This window comes from Girardinichthys multiradiatus, chromosome 9 (assembly GCF_021462225.1).
Source record: "Girardinichthys multiradiatus isolate DD_20200921_A chromosome 9, DD_fGirMul_XY1, whole genome shotgun sequence".
NCBI classification, from domain to species: Eukaryota; Metazoa; Chordata; class Actinopteri; order Cyprinodontiformes; family Goodeidae; genus Girardinichthys; species Girardinichthys multiradiatus.
Window position 1 is genome coordinate 10,745,329 of NC_061802.1, and position 17,165 is coordinate 10,762,493.

At 41.4% G+C, this 17,165-nt stretch overlaps 1 protein-coding gene across 2 annotated transcripts in view; it reads right to left on the reverse strand.

The window, feature by feature from the left end:
- Positions 1–17,165, reverse strand: part of adamts10 (ADAM metallopeptidase with thrombospondin type 1 motif, 10) — a 75,161-nt gene that overhangs the window by 22,400 nt on the left and 35,596 nt on the right. For both annotated transcript variants that reach the window (XM_047375892.1, XM_047375891.1), the window contains exons 11-17: positions 16,095–16,241; positions 15,745–15,886; positions 10,185–10,292; positions 7,946–8,091; positions 6,710–6,773; positions 6,118–6,220; positions 1,116–1,249 (exon numbers count right to left, since the gene is read on the reverse strand). In XM_047375892.1, the coding sequence (XP_047231848.1) occupies positions 1,116–1,249; positions 6,118–6,220; positions 6,710–6,773; positions 7,946–8,091; positions 10,185–10,292; positions 15,745–15,886; positions 16,095–16,241 (844 nt within the window). The remainder of the gene's footprint in view (positions 1–1,115; positions 1,250–6,117; positions 6,221–6,709; positions 6,774–7,945; positions 8,092–10,184; positions 10,293–15,744; positions 15,887–16,094; positions 16,242–17,165) is intronic.

Consider the following 17,165-nt stretch of genomic DNA (forward strand, 5'->3'; position numbering starts at 1 on the left):
GAACCAAAGCATGCACAGGGAGATCATGCAAACTTCACACAAAAATGCTGCTACTCTCTTTCTGCAAAGAAACAGTGCAAACATTCCCTCCTCTGTGCAGCCACTTGCATTAGCCAACATATCTGAATTTAATTACCTGGATCATATTTTCACAGATATGACTGGGAGAATGATACAACTTTTCTAAAGTTTTCTCTCGTCTTTTGATTATCTGACTGAACGAATGTTAAAGCAAGAGACAGACAGACATATATCACGTGTGAGCTGGCTAAAATAGAAATTGAGGAGTGGCTGGATTGCGGACAGAAAAACTGCAAGAAAAAAGTAAATGTGAAGAAAGTTAGAAAGTAGAAAAAGGCAGAAAATAGGAGTGCTGGGAATGAAAACCAGCCTGCAGCACAGACAGACTAACAACTGAGCTGGAAGGTCACTGAGTTTCTGCAGAGCAGAGCAGAGCAGAGCACAGGAGAAAAAATGAGGAAGAGGCTAAAAAGGAGGACTTTTGATAAACAAAACCGTCTTTTTGGATTACAGACCACCTCTGTTCCACAGTTTGAGAAAACTCTGAGACACAATAAATGAGGCAGCTAAGCTGAAATTCATAAGGTTTAAGGACAGAGGTTAAGATGTTAGTAATATCTGAAGCATCAGTTCTAATTTATGCACACTCAGAAGGGCTAAAGAACAAACGTTTCATTGTGAGATTTCTAAGAAAAGCATTAGTGATTGTTCAACAAATTGGGCACATGGGTGTCAGATGGGCTCGGTGGACCATTTGGAGCACCAGGTGGTTCCTGTTTCTTCGAAGCACAGCATAGAGCAATGTTTTGTTTTCATTAACAGCCATGATTAAGATCATTAATGGGAATCTGAGTCTGGTGCAAAAGTTACGACAGTTTTATCGTCCGAGCAGCTGATTCTGATGAGCAACACCAGTCGACGTGTAAACCAGACAGCTGCAGCTGCTCATGCTTCAAAGTAAGTACAAACAATGTTATTCCAGATGAAGACAATCTTCTGTTGATTCGGTTTAAACCACCTTCCTCACATTTAATGACTTTCATTGCAATCAAACACTCGCATGGATGTGTTTAAACAAAATCCTTTCAACTGACCTTACACTCCCCGTTTACACAAACGTCCACAGAGTCGTCTCGACACAGCGTACCGTCAACCACGGCGGGCGCTCGCTCTGTGTAGAAGTTGTATCCTTCTGCGAGGCAGTTGAGAGAGCAGGGCTTCACCCCACCTGGACCCACACAAAAACAGACACATTCAACATGAATCATAATTATCTTTCACACAGACCACAGACAGATGATTTCCCTTCCGTCATTTTTTACAGTAGCTAATGGTGTCCCTCCGGGGTCTGTCCTAGAACCTCTACCTTTCAGTCCCTATATCAGTATTGTACATAATTGTAATATATCAGCAGTAACTTAAAAACTGCAAATTTTCATTTTTAAGCTGATACAGTTATACAATTAAGCACACAATTATTTATACCCAAAGCAGATATTCAATTTTAAATTATTTTCATTCCACTAAGTTTGTTTCTGACAGGAAATGAGAAGCATTACTCAAAAATACAACCAAAAAAACCTTTCAATTTAAAATTCCTACAAATGGGATGTCAAAAAGAATTTATATCCTTCTCAATAGTCAGTGGAAATGGGATTACAGCAATCAAACTGCTTTCCAGCTTTTTGAATTTTTCCTCTGGTCTTTTTAATGATTTCGCCTTGGTGATGAGCTCCAAGTCTCTCAGCCTCCATGTCATCACCCTAATCTTTAGCTCACTCCACGGATTCTCTATGAGATTCAAGATGAAACTCTGGCTGAGCCACTCCAAATTGTTAATTTTCTTTCCAGTCAGAAGAAACATACTGATAAAATTACAAGACTTCAATCCCAAATCTGCCAGGGGCTTGAATACTTCTGAATATAAAAGTATTTAACTTAACACCAAGGGGGAAGGCCGGATAGGCAATAGCCAACCCTAAAAATTTGCCCTCCTGGCCAGACGGTCTCATATCCACATACAATATTCTGTGAATCATTAGTACATGTAAGAAACTACATTTCTGAAGTGAAATCAAACAAATTTAAAGCTACAATGACCTGGTTACATAAGTGTGCTCCTCCTTAAAATCATTTATCAAAACATTTTGAGCTTAAGCTTTGGGTCTTCTTTAATTCACAGCTTCCATATATTATAGTGAATCCAACTGATCTAAAATTAGGTTCAGCTACCCTAATAACATCTCAGTAGACATTTACTTATTTGAAACCATTGTTTGCAAAGAGGTTAAACAGGATCAAAATGATCTAATTTTTAAAACATACACTATGATGCCAGGTGTATTAAATCCAGCCCCTAGACATGCGGACTGCTTCCCCAAACATATGTGAAAGAATGGGTCGCTCTCAGTGAATTCTATCATGGTACCATGTTAGGATGCTACTAGTGCAAAAAGTCTATTCATGAAATTTCACAGTTAAAAAAAAAGTGGAAGCAACAGGAAATGACAGCAACTTTGTAAAAATCACTGAGTGGATTCAGAGGAGGGTAAGACAGATAGTGTGCCAGGTCATCCATCAGATTAGCTCAAGAACAGTGCATAGAGAGTTTTATGGAATGGGTTTCCATGAGTAAGGAGCTACATCAGAGACTTACATCACAAACTGCAATATAACACGTTGGAAGCCATAGTGTAAATCATGCGTACTCTAGAGCATTGTACTAAACTCTTTGTTCTCTTTGTGTCTCTGCTCACTTCTCTCTAACCCCCAGTCGGTCGTGGCAGATGGCCGCTCACACTGAGCCTTCTTCTGCTGGAGGTTTCTTCCTGTTAAAAGGGAGTTTTTCCTCTCCACTGTCGCTACATGCATGCTCAGTATGAGGGATTGCTGCAAAGTCAAGGCCAGTGACTGTCCACTGTCTCTACATGCTCATCCAGGAGGAGTGAATGCTGCAAGTCACTGACTGGATGCAATCTGCTGGGTTTCCTTAGACAGAAAAACGTTTTATCCAATTTGAATAAATAACTGAATCTGACTGCGCTGTTCAATAATTAGGAATAATTGGAATATATGAACCTGACTTTTGTGAAGTGCCTTGAGATGACATGTGTTGTGAATTGGCGCTATATAAATAAACTGAATTGAATTGAATTAAAGCGTTGTACTCTAGAGCGAACCACACCTTTCTGTCTGGTAATCCAATGTAGGAGAGCGGTCCTGACTGCATTGTGTCAAGCGTAAAGTTCAATGCAGAAGGAATAATGGTGTGAGACTATTTTTTTAATCTTTTGATCATTGCTTATGTTGATGCCACAACAGAATACTTTAGGATCCAGAGGACTTCATGGTCGACTCAAATATTTTTCAACAAAACGTGTCCATCATGAAGCCACAAAGACATATAAGTCAGTCAAAACACGCCATGACTGCCTGGATAGCAGCAGTGGGTTGACTTCAACCTCCCATTGAGTCTCGGTCCTTTCAGTAAACACAAAGAGACTGTGTAGAGGTGTGTATGTTCTGGCTTGAAGCGTCTTGTGAAACAGGTTCTTGATTCTTTTCTTTTAGCCGATGTGTTTTCTGTGTTTAGGAAGCAAAGAAGTGGAAGTTCTCTTAGGGTCATTTCTGGTGTCTTTCCTCCTTGGTATTGTGTTAAAACACCCACCTGTATGCTCCAGTCCAGCAAATTGCCAATACTTCTGGTTTCATGGACGTGTCCCACTGATGGTAATCAGTTAATCAGCACATTTGCTTAGCAGTTTCTAGTTGCTACTTTGCGAAAAACGTCATCTTTACCCAAAGGTTTAGTATTTAACACCTTGGAGTGGTAAAGGGAAGTACTGAGTGGCCAATAAATGTAACAAAATATCCTAATATAAAACACAACCACATTTAACACAGTATTGCTACAAATCTTCATTCATGTGTGAAACAGACCAAAAACGTCTAATTAGAGTGGCTGCTGACATCATCCTGTGCTTGTTTGTGCTGGCAGTAACAGTCTGTGCAAGCAAGAAAAAGCAAGTATGTACTGGTTAAACTTGCAGACATTAAATTGGTCAGACTATGGAACACTACAACTCCCATGGTGCCGAGTTTTGGCAGGGTAATAGTAGCTTTCAGGTGTTCTGTCTGGAGTGTGAAGGTTGCATCTGAAGGCTCCTGGACTGAAAACATGGACACAGAAGAGCTTGTTTCAAGAAAAACATTTTAAATGAGAGCTTTTTTTTCATCAATGAACTGTCCTTGGCTGTCTGAGCTGACAGAGTCAGCCTGTTTCTGTTTTCCACGTCAGGACAGACATGAGAAGAAAATGCATGATGCTAAACTAAATATATTTAGAGAGGAAAGATCAGGGAAATGAGGAAGGAGAAAAAGGTGGCTTTTCTATGTAAAAGGAGGAAACACTCAACTGGAAGTCTGAGCACAGAAGAAATTGAGAGCTGTTGTTCGACTTTAACAAGGAAAAGTGAATTTTGGAACTTTTCCCATTTTAACAGCTGCAAGAGATTTTTCTTGGAAAATCAGCTGACCTGATGAAAAGACCACTTGTTGCCTGGTGTTGGAGTTGTTTCTCGCAGTATCTCTGCAAGTCATTATGTTCTTGAACTGCCCGAAAATTAAAGCAGTAATGTTGTTTAAGCTTTTTATCTTTAACATCCCGTTTTCAGCGTTCAGCAGAAATGAGAAATTCCTGCAGAGAACTCTGGGATGCAAGGGCTCTTTGCAGCCAGCATCTGTACACCAGACAGGAGGGGCAATCTTCAGCTTCACTCTAACACACACAGACAGTTTCAGTTCAGTTTATTTAGAAAGCACAAAATTAACAAAACAAAACCATCTCAAAAGGGTTAGAGTAAAGACTAAACGAATCCAATTCAGATGAAAGTACAATATGCACTGACTTTCATCCATTGTTTAAGCCTAAATCCAAATCCTAACCAGGAAGTAATGTTCCAAAAGTCTCTGATCCTCATAATTTATGAACAATCATACCAAACTATGAGTAATGACTTACAACTGCTGGCAAAAAATATGGAATCAGTCCTCTAGCAGGAATTTCAGTCAAAATTTGTAACTTGAGTAAAAAAGAAATCTATTTTTGATACAAAACGTTCCATTAATATTCTGGCTTTGTAAAATTTAATTCAGTTCAATTCAATTCAGTTTATTTATATAGTGCCAATTCACAACACATGTTGTCTCAAGGCACTTCACAAAGTCAGTTCAATCTAATACAGAAAAACATGTTATGTGGACCTCTGCATATAGCTGCCTTTTCCATGTGTAGTTATGTTAAAACCATAAATATAACTACATTAGCTTAGCTGTATCAGATGCATTTTTTATTAAAATAGGCTGGGAACTCCTTTTATAGATAACTGTTTTTGAAACTAAATATTGTTGCTCACAGTGTTAATTTGAGAGTGTCTTGAGCAACAGGTGTTGTAATTTTATTATTTCAGGGTTATCTATTTTTGTCCCCTATGGTGTTTCTTATGTAGTTCATTTCTTGTGTTCTTGTTTTCCTTTTTTCATTTGTCAATCCTTATTCGTTTTGGTTCAGCTCCTCCTGAGTTTGTTCTTTTTATTGTTCATCCCTTTCCTCAGCTCCTTATCTATTTTCCACTCAGCAGCCGTTCATTCTGTTCAATTCAATTCAATTTTATTTATGTAGCGCCAATTCACAACACGTGTCATCTCAAGGCACTTCACAAAATTAATTCAATCTAATACAGATTTCAAGTCAGGTTCATAAATTCCAATTAATCCTAACCATTGAACAGTGCAGTCAGATCAAATTGGATAAAAGGTTTTCTATCTAAGGAAACCCAGCAGATTGCATCGAGTCAGAGACTTGTAGCATTCCCTCCTCCTGGATGAGCATGTAATGTTAAAAATGTGCTTAGAAACGACATTGTTGCAATAAATGACACCCTTTATTTTCAGATCAAGTGAGTAAGGTCAGTTTAAATAATCTAAAACGTCATGAGTACAGGACGACATTAGCAGTCAGAATTATGGACATATATAAAAAACAAATAATCACACTAAGCTTCAGCAAAAAAAAGAAACACAAAAAAAAACACTCACCTCCTCTGTAAGGTTTCCAGGTGTAAAACTTTCCCCTGAAAGAGGTGCTATCAAAGTCGGAGCACTGGATCTCTCTGAAGTCCCTGGAGCCTAAAGGACACTCCTGTTTTGGGCACAAATGGACAAATTCTTATACATACAAGTACATTTTATCTTTATATTTTACTCTGCATTCAAACAACACATGCAAGTAAAGAATCATTCAATGACGATGCACAATATTTGTCATCCAGATCAGGGGTCCACAAAGAGGGGGTCATGAAATACATAAAGGTACCATTAAGTATCCTATTGAATAATTTAATTGCACCATTTCTTTATTTAATACATTAATAAATAATAAAATATAGCATTAAATTATGAAACTCTATATTTATTAAATGAATAAAAAATATTTATAAATAAATGTAATAAATAAATATAGTGAAAAATAATTATACGTATTTTTAGGGGGTCATGAGGTTGCCAATAGGGGGTCACCAGTCTTTGGTATTTTGTGGGTCACAGGCTGAAATGTTTGGGAACCCCAGGTCTAGATGAACGTGTACAGACAAACTGATTGCAGTGATGATTAAGATTGAGCAAAACTTACATCAATATTACAGGACCTGAAGCGTTTTCTTTCTCCCAGACAGTATTTTCCACCGATGGTTGGCCTACAGTCAAATACGTAGACAGCTGGATCAGTCAGTCACATATGAGTTGAGTATGACTACATCAATCCTCCCTTACATCAGCACATAGAAGCATAGAGTTTTAATGGCTTTATCTTTGTCTTTTCAGATTGATTAGACTTTATGTTAGCTGCACTGATATCTCAACAAGAGAACATTTCTAAATAAAACAAAATGTTTCTGTTTGGTTTGCAACTGGCTGCTTTCGTCACATTTCAACAAAATGGCCTCAGATTTGGGTCGGTCCAGTCCCCCCTTTAATAATTTAAGATGAAGTCTCTGCTGATAGTGATTAAAAAGATTATACATACTGCGATGATTTGGACTCTGCTGTTAAGGAAAAGAGTTTAATTATGTCAATGCTTTTTTAGCATTGACATGAGTTTTTAGCATTTTTTGAGCACAAGATGGACAGCAAAGCTCCCAATCTACTGGTTTGTCCACATTTCGACATTCACCTTTGATCAGGACATGTGGATCATGACTAAAATAACACGATTTTAGGATCCGAGCAGCAGAAATGAGATTCCTTTACAGAATGGCTGGATCAACCAACCCTGAGAGTGAAAGAGGTAAAGTAAGGAGCCCCGCTTTTTAGGCAGAGCTTGGAGTCGAGCCACCACTCCTACATATCAGGAGTCAGCTGAGCTGGTTCTGGCATTCGGTAAGGGTGTCTCTTAACATCAGCGTTTTCTGTGTATGTCCTACTGGGAGGGAGTGATGGATGGATGGTTGGATGGATGGATGGATGACCAAATATTGAATTAATTGACCTTCTGCTTGCTTTTGTCAGTTGGTCATGCGTTTCTCTAAGCTATAATTAGATGATTCTGTGTTTTTGAACCTTGTTTTCTGTCATGTGTCTTTGGCATTTCTATATGTGTAGCTTATTTTCTGTTTCCTTATTTGTAAGTGATTTCCAGTTTTCTGGTGGTTTAGTTTATTTCCCTCCTTTCACATCACGTTTCTCCTTATGATCAACCCTTAAGCACCTTCCTGAAATTATCTTCTGCAGTGTACGGATAATTTCAGGTTTCAGTTACTCTGTAGTCTCAAAAACACAATTAGTTCTTTTATAAGCTGACTACCCGCTTGCTTGCTAACTCCTGAGGTTCTCTCAATTGTTTCAGTGACTGGATTATGGAAATCTATACCTGGGGCTGTCACAGTGTCTGACAGAAGAGGTGACTCCACCTCCACAGGTCCTGCTGCACTCCCCCCACGTGGACCACAGGCCCCATCCTCCATCCACACCTTCTGGACGAGTCCCATACGCAACACACACCCTTTTGAAGCACCACTGCAGTATACACACAAATATATAACACATTAACAGCTGAATAAACTTAAATGATTTTTAAAGAAAACAAATGGGGCAAAAATTTGGATGTGAACAATGTATGTGCAAAAACTCCCACTAATATTTGGTTGAATGTTCCCTCAAAGTAAATTGCACCTCAAACACTTTTTGTAGGCTTCATCAAACCTCTGGCATAATTCAGGCTGGATGTTTGACCACTTTTCTTGACAGATTTTGGTAGTTAATTTAATCTTGTTGGTTTCCTAGTTTGGACATAGCTTTTAGATATACTCCATAAATCTTCAACAGGGATGAGGTTGGTCGGCATCAACTGAGTACATGTTGACGTTAAATTCCCTTCCCCGTGAACAGTAATTCTAGAGTTCAAGCAGTTTTTAAGCCAAAGCAGGCTTGACTCTTAGTGGTTCCGGGGCCGTTCTTGAACGACATAACCAATTTCCTTTATCTATGGGTGACAATTTGGAAATTTTAAATTTGAGAGAATTAAACACATTTCTTAAAATGTGCGATTCATAAAGATTTGAAGCAAACTTTATAATAGGCTAATTCTTAACACACATAATTACAACTTTGACATTTTTGCTTTTCTCTGTATTCTTTGTGAGACGTCAGTCGCTCTTGGGGGCCCCCTGCAGGCCTTGGGGCTTTATTCAGCAGCTTAGTTCACTTATGGCTTGGGGTGGCTCTGATCCAATGACTGCTGTCAAGTTTTCACACTTGCAAAGACAAACTGCCAGCTACAGTACACCATGTTTACTAATGAGAACCTAATAGGCCTTACATTTGAGAAGTTAATTCATTTTATAAGTTATTAAAAGATGTAGGTGACTCTGTATATACACTGTATTGCCAAAAGTATTTACTTGTCTGCCTGCACAATCACATTAATTTGAGCGACATGCCATTCTTAACCTGAAGGGTTTAATTGGATGTTGATCCACCCTTTGTAGCTATTACAGCTTCAGCTCATCTGGGAAGTCTTTCCCAAAAGGTTTAAAAATGTGTTCATGGGAATTTAAACCATTCGTCCAGAGGCCCATTTGTGAAGTCAGACACTGGTGTTGGATGAGAGGTCTTGGCATGCAGCCTCCACTTTTATTTATCCCAAAGGAGTCAGGATTCTGTGGAGGCCAGTCAAGTTATTCCACACCAAGCTTGCTAATACATGTCTTGATGGACCTTGCTTTGTGTACTGGTTGTTAGAGCAAAGGGGCATTCCCACTCCCACAGAGTTGAGAACATGAAATAGTCTTGGTATGTCGCACATTGCAGTCCAGCAAGTGCTGCTCTCCTGGAAACTACCAAACTCAGACTCCTTCATTGGGTTGCCAGACAGAGAGGCATGAATCATCTCCCCAGAGACCATATCTCCACTCCTCTATAGTCCACTGACATCATCCTTTGCACCGCTGCATCTAAAGCTTTGCAGTGCACTTGGTGATGCAGCTGCCCAGGCAGGGAACCCCATTCCATAAAGCTCTCTACATACTGTTCTTGAGCTAATCCGAAGGCCACATGAAGTTTTGAAGGTATGTAGCCAGTGACTCTATAGAAAGTTGGTGGAGTTGGTGCCTCAGCATCCACTAACTGATGCTGCATGCTTAGGAGCAGGATTTTAGATGCCTGTGGCCATGGAGGCACCTACAATGATTGGTGGGATTAGCAAATTCTTTGCTAATATATTGTAAATGAGCCTGTGTGTAAAATCTTGACCATGTGCAGTTTGGAGAAAATCCACATTAAATTAAAACTTGTGCATCCAATTGTAGCTTTTAAAATGTACTGATATCTCTTTTATTATCTTTCCACTATGGTTCAAATAAACCTACAAACAGCCTACAATTAATGTAACGTTACATCACCTTGTGTCTCAATGGGACCCACCTGTATAAATAAAGGCTTTGAATGAATGAATGAATTAATTAATTAGAGTCCATACTAAGTTGATTTCCATTTTGGACCAGAACTGTGAGTTTTTTAAAATTATTGCAGCAATATGTGCAAGTCAAACTTTAGCTAAACGTTCTTTATATGATATAGTTAAATACAGAAGTATTATTTTCAGAGCTCACCCCTTTCTCTATGGTATTAGTCTGACAGATGGTTCCCTCAGCAGCTGGTATACTGCTGGTGATGCAGCGGTTGCTCTTACTCATGCACCAAAGTTCGCTGCAGACTTCCTGTATGTGTCAGAGAGAGGAGACTAAAACCATTGGAGAAGCATTGGAGACAGACACAAGAGAGAGAATATAAGAAACATTATAGTTCTTATTTATGATCAACAGACAGAAACTGTCATTCACTTTCACATCTTTCCCCTCTGGAGCCTTCAACAGTTTAAGGTAATGTTTTATTCTGTACGTACACTGACTACATGGTATCTATAATAATGAGTCTATAAAGCCACACGCTGTTCCAGATGTCTATTCGCTCTCAAGGTGGCCTTGTAAAAACCTGACCATGCCATAAAAAGAGGGTTGTTCCATGAAAGTATTGCAAGATGTGCTGTATAACAGATTTGAAGGTGAGAAAGGCCAACATGAATTCAGAGTGAGCAGCTGAACAAAGTCCGCCTGAGTTTATTTTAATGAAAGGCTGAAGAGAAACTGACAATCGGCGAAAGTAATTAAGATATATTTGTAGCTAAGTGTAACCAAGCATCATAAGATGCAAAAATGAGAAGAGTTGATGCAAAATGATGGCAGAGTCTGAATACAGTTAGGTATGACAGCAAAGTTCATGTAAGCCCATCTCAATGAATTAGAATGTCATCAGAAAAGTAGTTTATTTCAGTAATTCAGTTAAAAAACCACCCCTCCTTGAACCGCCACCTTAACGTGGTGGAGGGGTATGAGTGCTCGAATGATCCTAGAGGCTATGTTGTCTGGGGCTTAAATGCCCCTGGTAGGGTCTCCCATGGCAAACAGGCTCTAGGTGACGGGTCAGACAAAGAGCGGTTCAAGAACCCCTCAGGACGACTACAAAATCGAGGCACGTGACGTCGCCCGGTACGGCGGAGCCGGGGTCCCACCCTGGAGCCAGGTCTGGGGTCGGGACTCGTCGGAGAGCGTCTGGTGGCTGGGTTGCTCCTCGCGGGACCCGGCCGGGCCAAGCCTGAACGAGAGACGCGAGACCATCCCCCAGTGGGCCCACCACCTGCAGGGGGAACCGTGAGGGACCGGTGCAAAGAGGATTAGGCGACGGACGAAGGTGGAGACCTCGGCGGCCCAATCCCCGGATGCTTAGGCTGGCTCTAGGGACGTGGAATGTCACCTCGCTGGGGGGGAAGGAGCCTGAGCTTGTGCAGGAGGTCGAGAGATATCGACTAGAAATAGTTGGGTTCGCCTCTACGCAAAGCGTGGGCTCTGGAACCCATCTCCTCGAGAAGGGCTGGACTCTCTTCTACTCTCCCACGGGGAGTGGCGGCGGGCTCGGGTGGATTTGCTTGTCGCCCCCCAGCTCAGCCGTCTCGTGTTGGGGTTTACCCCACTGGATGAGAGGGTCGCATCCCTGCGCCTTCGGGTTGGGGAGAGGTCTCTGACTGTCATTTCAGCCTACGGGCCGAGTGGTAATCCAGAGTACCCGGCCTTCTTGGCGTCCCTGTCGGGGGTGCTGGATAGTGCCCCTCCTGGGGACTCCATTATTCTGCTGGGGGACTTCAACGTCCACGTGGGAAACGACAGTGATTCCTGAAGAGGCGTGATCGGGAGGAATGGCCTCCCCGATCTGAATCCGAGCGGTGTTTTGTTATTGGACTTCTGTGCTAGTCACGGATTGTCCATAATGAACACCATGTTCAAACATAAGGGTGTCCATCAGTGCACTTGGCACCAGGATACCCTAGGCAGGTCAATGATCGACTTTGTTGTCGTATCATCAGACCTTCGGCCGCATGTTTTGGACACTCGGGTGAAGAGAGGGGCTGAGCTGTCCACTGATCACCACCTGGTGGTGAGTTGGATCCGCTGGGGGAGGAGAAAGCCGGACAGACTTGGCAGGCCCAAGCGCATAGTGAGGGTCTGCTGGGAACGTCTGGCGGACCCCTTGGCCAGGGATGTATTCAACTCCCACCTCCGGGAGAGCTTTGACCAGATTCCGAAGGATGTTGGAGACATAGAGTCCGAGTGGACCATGTTCTCCGCATCTATTGTCGATGCTGCTGCCCGTAGCTGCGGCCGTAAGGTCTGCGGTGCCTGTCGCAGTGGCAATCCCCGAACCCGGTGGTGGACACCAGCAGTAAGGGACGCTGTCAAGCTGAAGAAGGAGTCCTATCGGCTGTGGTTGGCTTGTGGGTCTCCTGAGGCGGCTGACGGGTACCGTGGGGCCAAGCGTGCCGCGGACCGGGCGGTGGCAGAGGCAAAAACTCGGACCTGGGAGTTCTGGCAGTTCACAACAAATTCAGAGGTGCATACTGCCACCTACTGTACATCATTGTATAACTCCACCCACTATATTCTGAGCCTGAGATCACGTGACACCAAGTCGCTGATGTAAATTCGTATTCTCAAAGAAAATAAATCGTATTCACAAACTGTTATAGCATATTCATAAAGAATAAACCACAACTGTAAACCTGAACTTTGTGTTTGTAATTTCTTGAAAATGTAACATTTTATTTTGTATTTTTATAGAGAAAATATACAATACCTCTTTTGGATTTTACTTATGCACAACTATTGACTAATATGCACACATTTCCGTCTTTACATACACATTGTTTTTGACAGCGTTCTTACCCCATAGTTGGCCATGTGGTATTTGTTTGGGCATGTGACAGTGATAGTGATGCAGCGCAGGACTGAAGGGGTGTTTAACTGAAGCAGAGAAGCAATGTTAGCGGTGTGGTAGTTTTTTCCCCGGTGTTGAAAGGGTGGTGAGATATGATATAAAATATCGGTAAATATCGGTTATGGGCAATAACAGCAATATTAATATCGGATATCGATATCGGCCTAAAATTTGACATCAGTGCATCCCTAGTTTTATGTGTTTGTTTCTGCTCGTTTTAATAATTGTTGCTTACAACTAAGAAAATCTGGAATTCAGTGTCTCAGAAAATGGGAATATTACATAAGAACAATACCAAGAGATACAGAAATGTTAAAGCCTACAGAATGAGGGGGGAGACTGAGTGAAAAGAAAAACTCTGATAGCAAAGTAACTGGGATAGCTGTAGTTTTTAGAGGATTATGAGGCAAAGAGTTTAGGAAAAACTTACAAGGTGTGGATTGGGAATCAGTGTGTTTTATCAGTTCCAAACTCACAACAGCCGTCTACCATGACATTTAGAGCATTTAGAGCGCTTCATGCTTCCCTTTGATAAAAAGCATTATGGAGATGCTGATTTCATTTTCCAGTAGGAGTTAGAACCTTCCCAGACTGCCAAAAGTACCTTAATGATCATGCCAACACTGGGCTTGATTGGCCAGCAAATCTATGGCCCATGTCCAATCCTGCAGAGCTACTATCCTTTTTGGTGGTTCCTAGAGTCTCTTGAAGTAGAATGGGAGGCAGATCATTTAGTTATCAGGCTCCTCTCCTGTGGAACCAGCTCCCAGTTTTAGTCTGTGAGGCAGACACCCTGTCTACTTTTAAGGCTAGGCTTAAAACCTTTCTTTTTGATAAAGCTTAAAGTTAGAGTGGCTTAGGTTATCCTGAGCTATATGCTGCTATAGGCTTAGACTGCTGGAGGATATAATGACCACTTTCACTCTCTCTGCAACATTCTCATACTACTCTCCAATTTTGCATTATTTGCTACTATTTCAGCTTCTAACTTTATGTTGTCTCTCTTTTCTCTTCCTAGAAGCTACACCTGGCCTGACTCTGTGTCTACCTGTGGCACCTTTCTGGAGGGGGGCATCGTCCAAGCTTCTGCTGGCAACAACGTAATGCTCACCCTCTACTGATGATACACTTGGCCCTGTCTTTCATTGTTTCACCCTATTTTTCTCCTAGACATAGCTACTGACTGAGCTTTTACTGTGACTAACTCTATGTGCTCTCTTTCAGACTCTAACCTTGAAAACTTGGCTGAGAGTTTCTGTTCTTTCTTTCTAGATGAAACAACTAAAGGAGCTACATCCATTAACATTTACTTTTCCTTCCCATAGAAAGTATTCCTGTACCAGTGCTTCTGTGTTCTTTTTGTGTCCCTGCTCTGTTCTCTCAAACCCCCAGTCGGTCGTGGCAGATGGCCGCTCACACCGAGCCTGGTTCTGCTGGAGGTTTCTTCCTGTTAAAAGGGAGTTTTTCCTCTCCACTGTCGCTACATGCATGCTCAGTATGAGGGATTGCTGCACAGTCAACGCCAGTGACTGTCCACTGTCTCTGCATGCTCATCCGGGAGGAGGGAATGCTGCGAGTCACTGACTCGATGCAATCTGCTGGGTTTCCTTAGATAGAAAAACTTTTTATCCAATTTGAATAAATAACTGAATCTGACTGCAGTGTTCAATGGTTAGGATTAATTGGAATGTATGAACCTGACTTGAAATCTGTATTAGATTGAATTGACTTTGTGAAGTGCCCTGAGATGACACGTGTTGTGAATTGGCGCTACTTAAATAAAATCGAATTGAATTGAACAGAATGAACGGCTGCTGAGTGGAAAATACATAAGGAGCTGAGGAAAGGGATGAACAATAAAAAGAACAAACTCAGGAGGAGCTGAACTAAAACGAATAAGGATTGACAAATGAAAAAAGGAAAACAAGAAATGAACTACATAAGAAACACCATAGGGGACAAAAATAGATAACCCTGAAATAATAAAATTACAACACCTGTTGCTCAAGACACTCTCAAATTAACACTGTGAGCAAAAATATTTAGTTTCAAAAACAGTTATCTATAAAAGGAGTTCCCAGCCTATTTTAATAAAAAATGCATCTGATACAGCTAAGCTAATGTAGTTATATTTATGGTTTTAACATAACTACACATGGAAAATGCAGCTATATGCAGAGGTCCACATAACATTATTAATTTAGTTACACAGGTGAGTAAAAGGTTGATATTATGGTAGATGACGAGTATGTGGTCAATGAGCTTCCCTGTCCTTGGTTGGGCCTCTGCTTAGCTGTGTCCATCCACAGTTCAACAGATGCCCCAGGCTGAAATGTCTATGTGGTCCTCTTTGACAGATAGGTGTGCATCAGGGCTTCATGGCTGATATTAAATAGCCAAGATCTGCATGCTGATTTGTGGATATAGCCTCTAACAAGACTTTTATTCTGGTCCAATTCAGTTTGTTGTTTCTTAGAAGGTGGTGAGAGGCCAAAATAACTAACTAATGGGTTTGGTTTTTTGCACATCTTGTAAAGAAATAAGTGCAGATTATTTGGTTTCACTCATGATTTTCCGCATGCATACCTGCACATCAATTATGTTCATAGATGTTTATTTGGGTAAAAGCAACCTTGGATGCAATTATAGTCTCATGTGGACTTTTCATAATTATTTATTGTGTTATTATTTTGTATATCTGCTAAACGTAATGAAGGTCTCTCTGGTATAAAAGCCTCATGTTCCTCCAGAGCCCTCTAGACCCCTCCAGGTTGGGAATCACTGACTTATACTATGTAAGTAAACTAAAAAGTGAATAAAACTGGGTAATATTTGTGTGCTCACCGCATATTTACACTGTCGGGATCTGATGCCATACTGGAAGCGGCACTGCTCGTCTGCATCGTAGGCCTGACCTGGTGCTGTGGTGGGGTACACAAACTCCTGCTTTGGGGGCACGTTGTTCAGACAGGAGCCCAAACCTGAGCTGAAGCACATCAAACAGAGGAGAAAAAAAATGAAGATTTTAGAGTAAAATAAACCCACGTTTTTGATGTTTGGTCCTGATTATGTGGGGTTTTATTAAAAGCAGAAGCAGGTCACAGAAACCATCAAAAATGTTCCTGTTTTTTGTTCTCGCCACCAGTAATTATCTATTTAATTTGAGGATGGAGATATCTGATTGGCTCACTCACTCGAGGAAACTGGTGATGTAATCCCGGCTGCAGGCCGACCAGATGAACGGGTTTGTCTTCATGGTGATGTGGTCAGCCATCAGCTTGGCGGTCTCCTGGCTGCGTGGCCCGCAGGCGTTCCCCATGCCGTCATGGTTCATCCCAAACCTAAAGCCCATGATGATACAGTAACAACACTTTGAGGCCATGTGGACGGTAATAATCCCCACAGCAGCAACGGGTACATTGGAAAAATGGTCACTGTGGTAAACCGAGAGGGAAACGTTGACACTGTACAAAAAATATATGACCAATTTTTTTAAGAATATCAAAGAATCTGTATGTGTGCTGTGGCCTTCCAGAGCTGAGTCCACCTGCCCTTTGCTCCTCTTGGGTGCTGCGTGTTGCAGCCCTTCTACCTTCTACCTCACCACTGACAACTGTGTGACAAACATACACCTGCTCAACACACACACTTATTTCTACACATACTCTCACCTACCCCCACAAACACACACAGCAGCACACAACACACCGACACACAGATAATCCAAATGGTGGAGGGTCATACAAACAGGTTATTATTACATCAATGTGGCCTGCACACCTTGATGCTGGATCCAGTCTTGATTTTAAAAAGTCAGTAATGCAATTTGGATTTCATCTTGAGATTCAAAATGCTGCAGCAAGAGTTCTGATGAAAATTAAAAAGAGAGATCATATTTCTCCTATTTTAGCGTCCCTTCATTGGCTCCCTGTTAAATTCAGAATAGAATTTAAAACTCTCCTCCTCACATATAAAGCTCTTAATGATCTAGCTCCATCATACATCAGAGATCTGATTGGTCCATATGTTCCTAACAGAGCACTTCGTTCTCAGACTGCAGGTTTACTGGTGGTTCCTAGAGTCTCTAGAAGTAGAATGGGAGGCAGATCCTTCAGTTATTAGGCTCCTCTTCTGTGGAACCAGCTCCTGGTTTTGGTCCGTGAGGCAGACACCCTGTCTACTTTTAAGGCTAGGCTTAAAACTTTACTTTTTCATAAAGCCTTTAGTTAGAGTGGCTTAGTTTATCAGGGAGGGAGCCTTCCTCC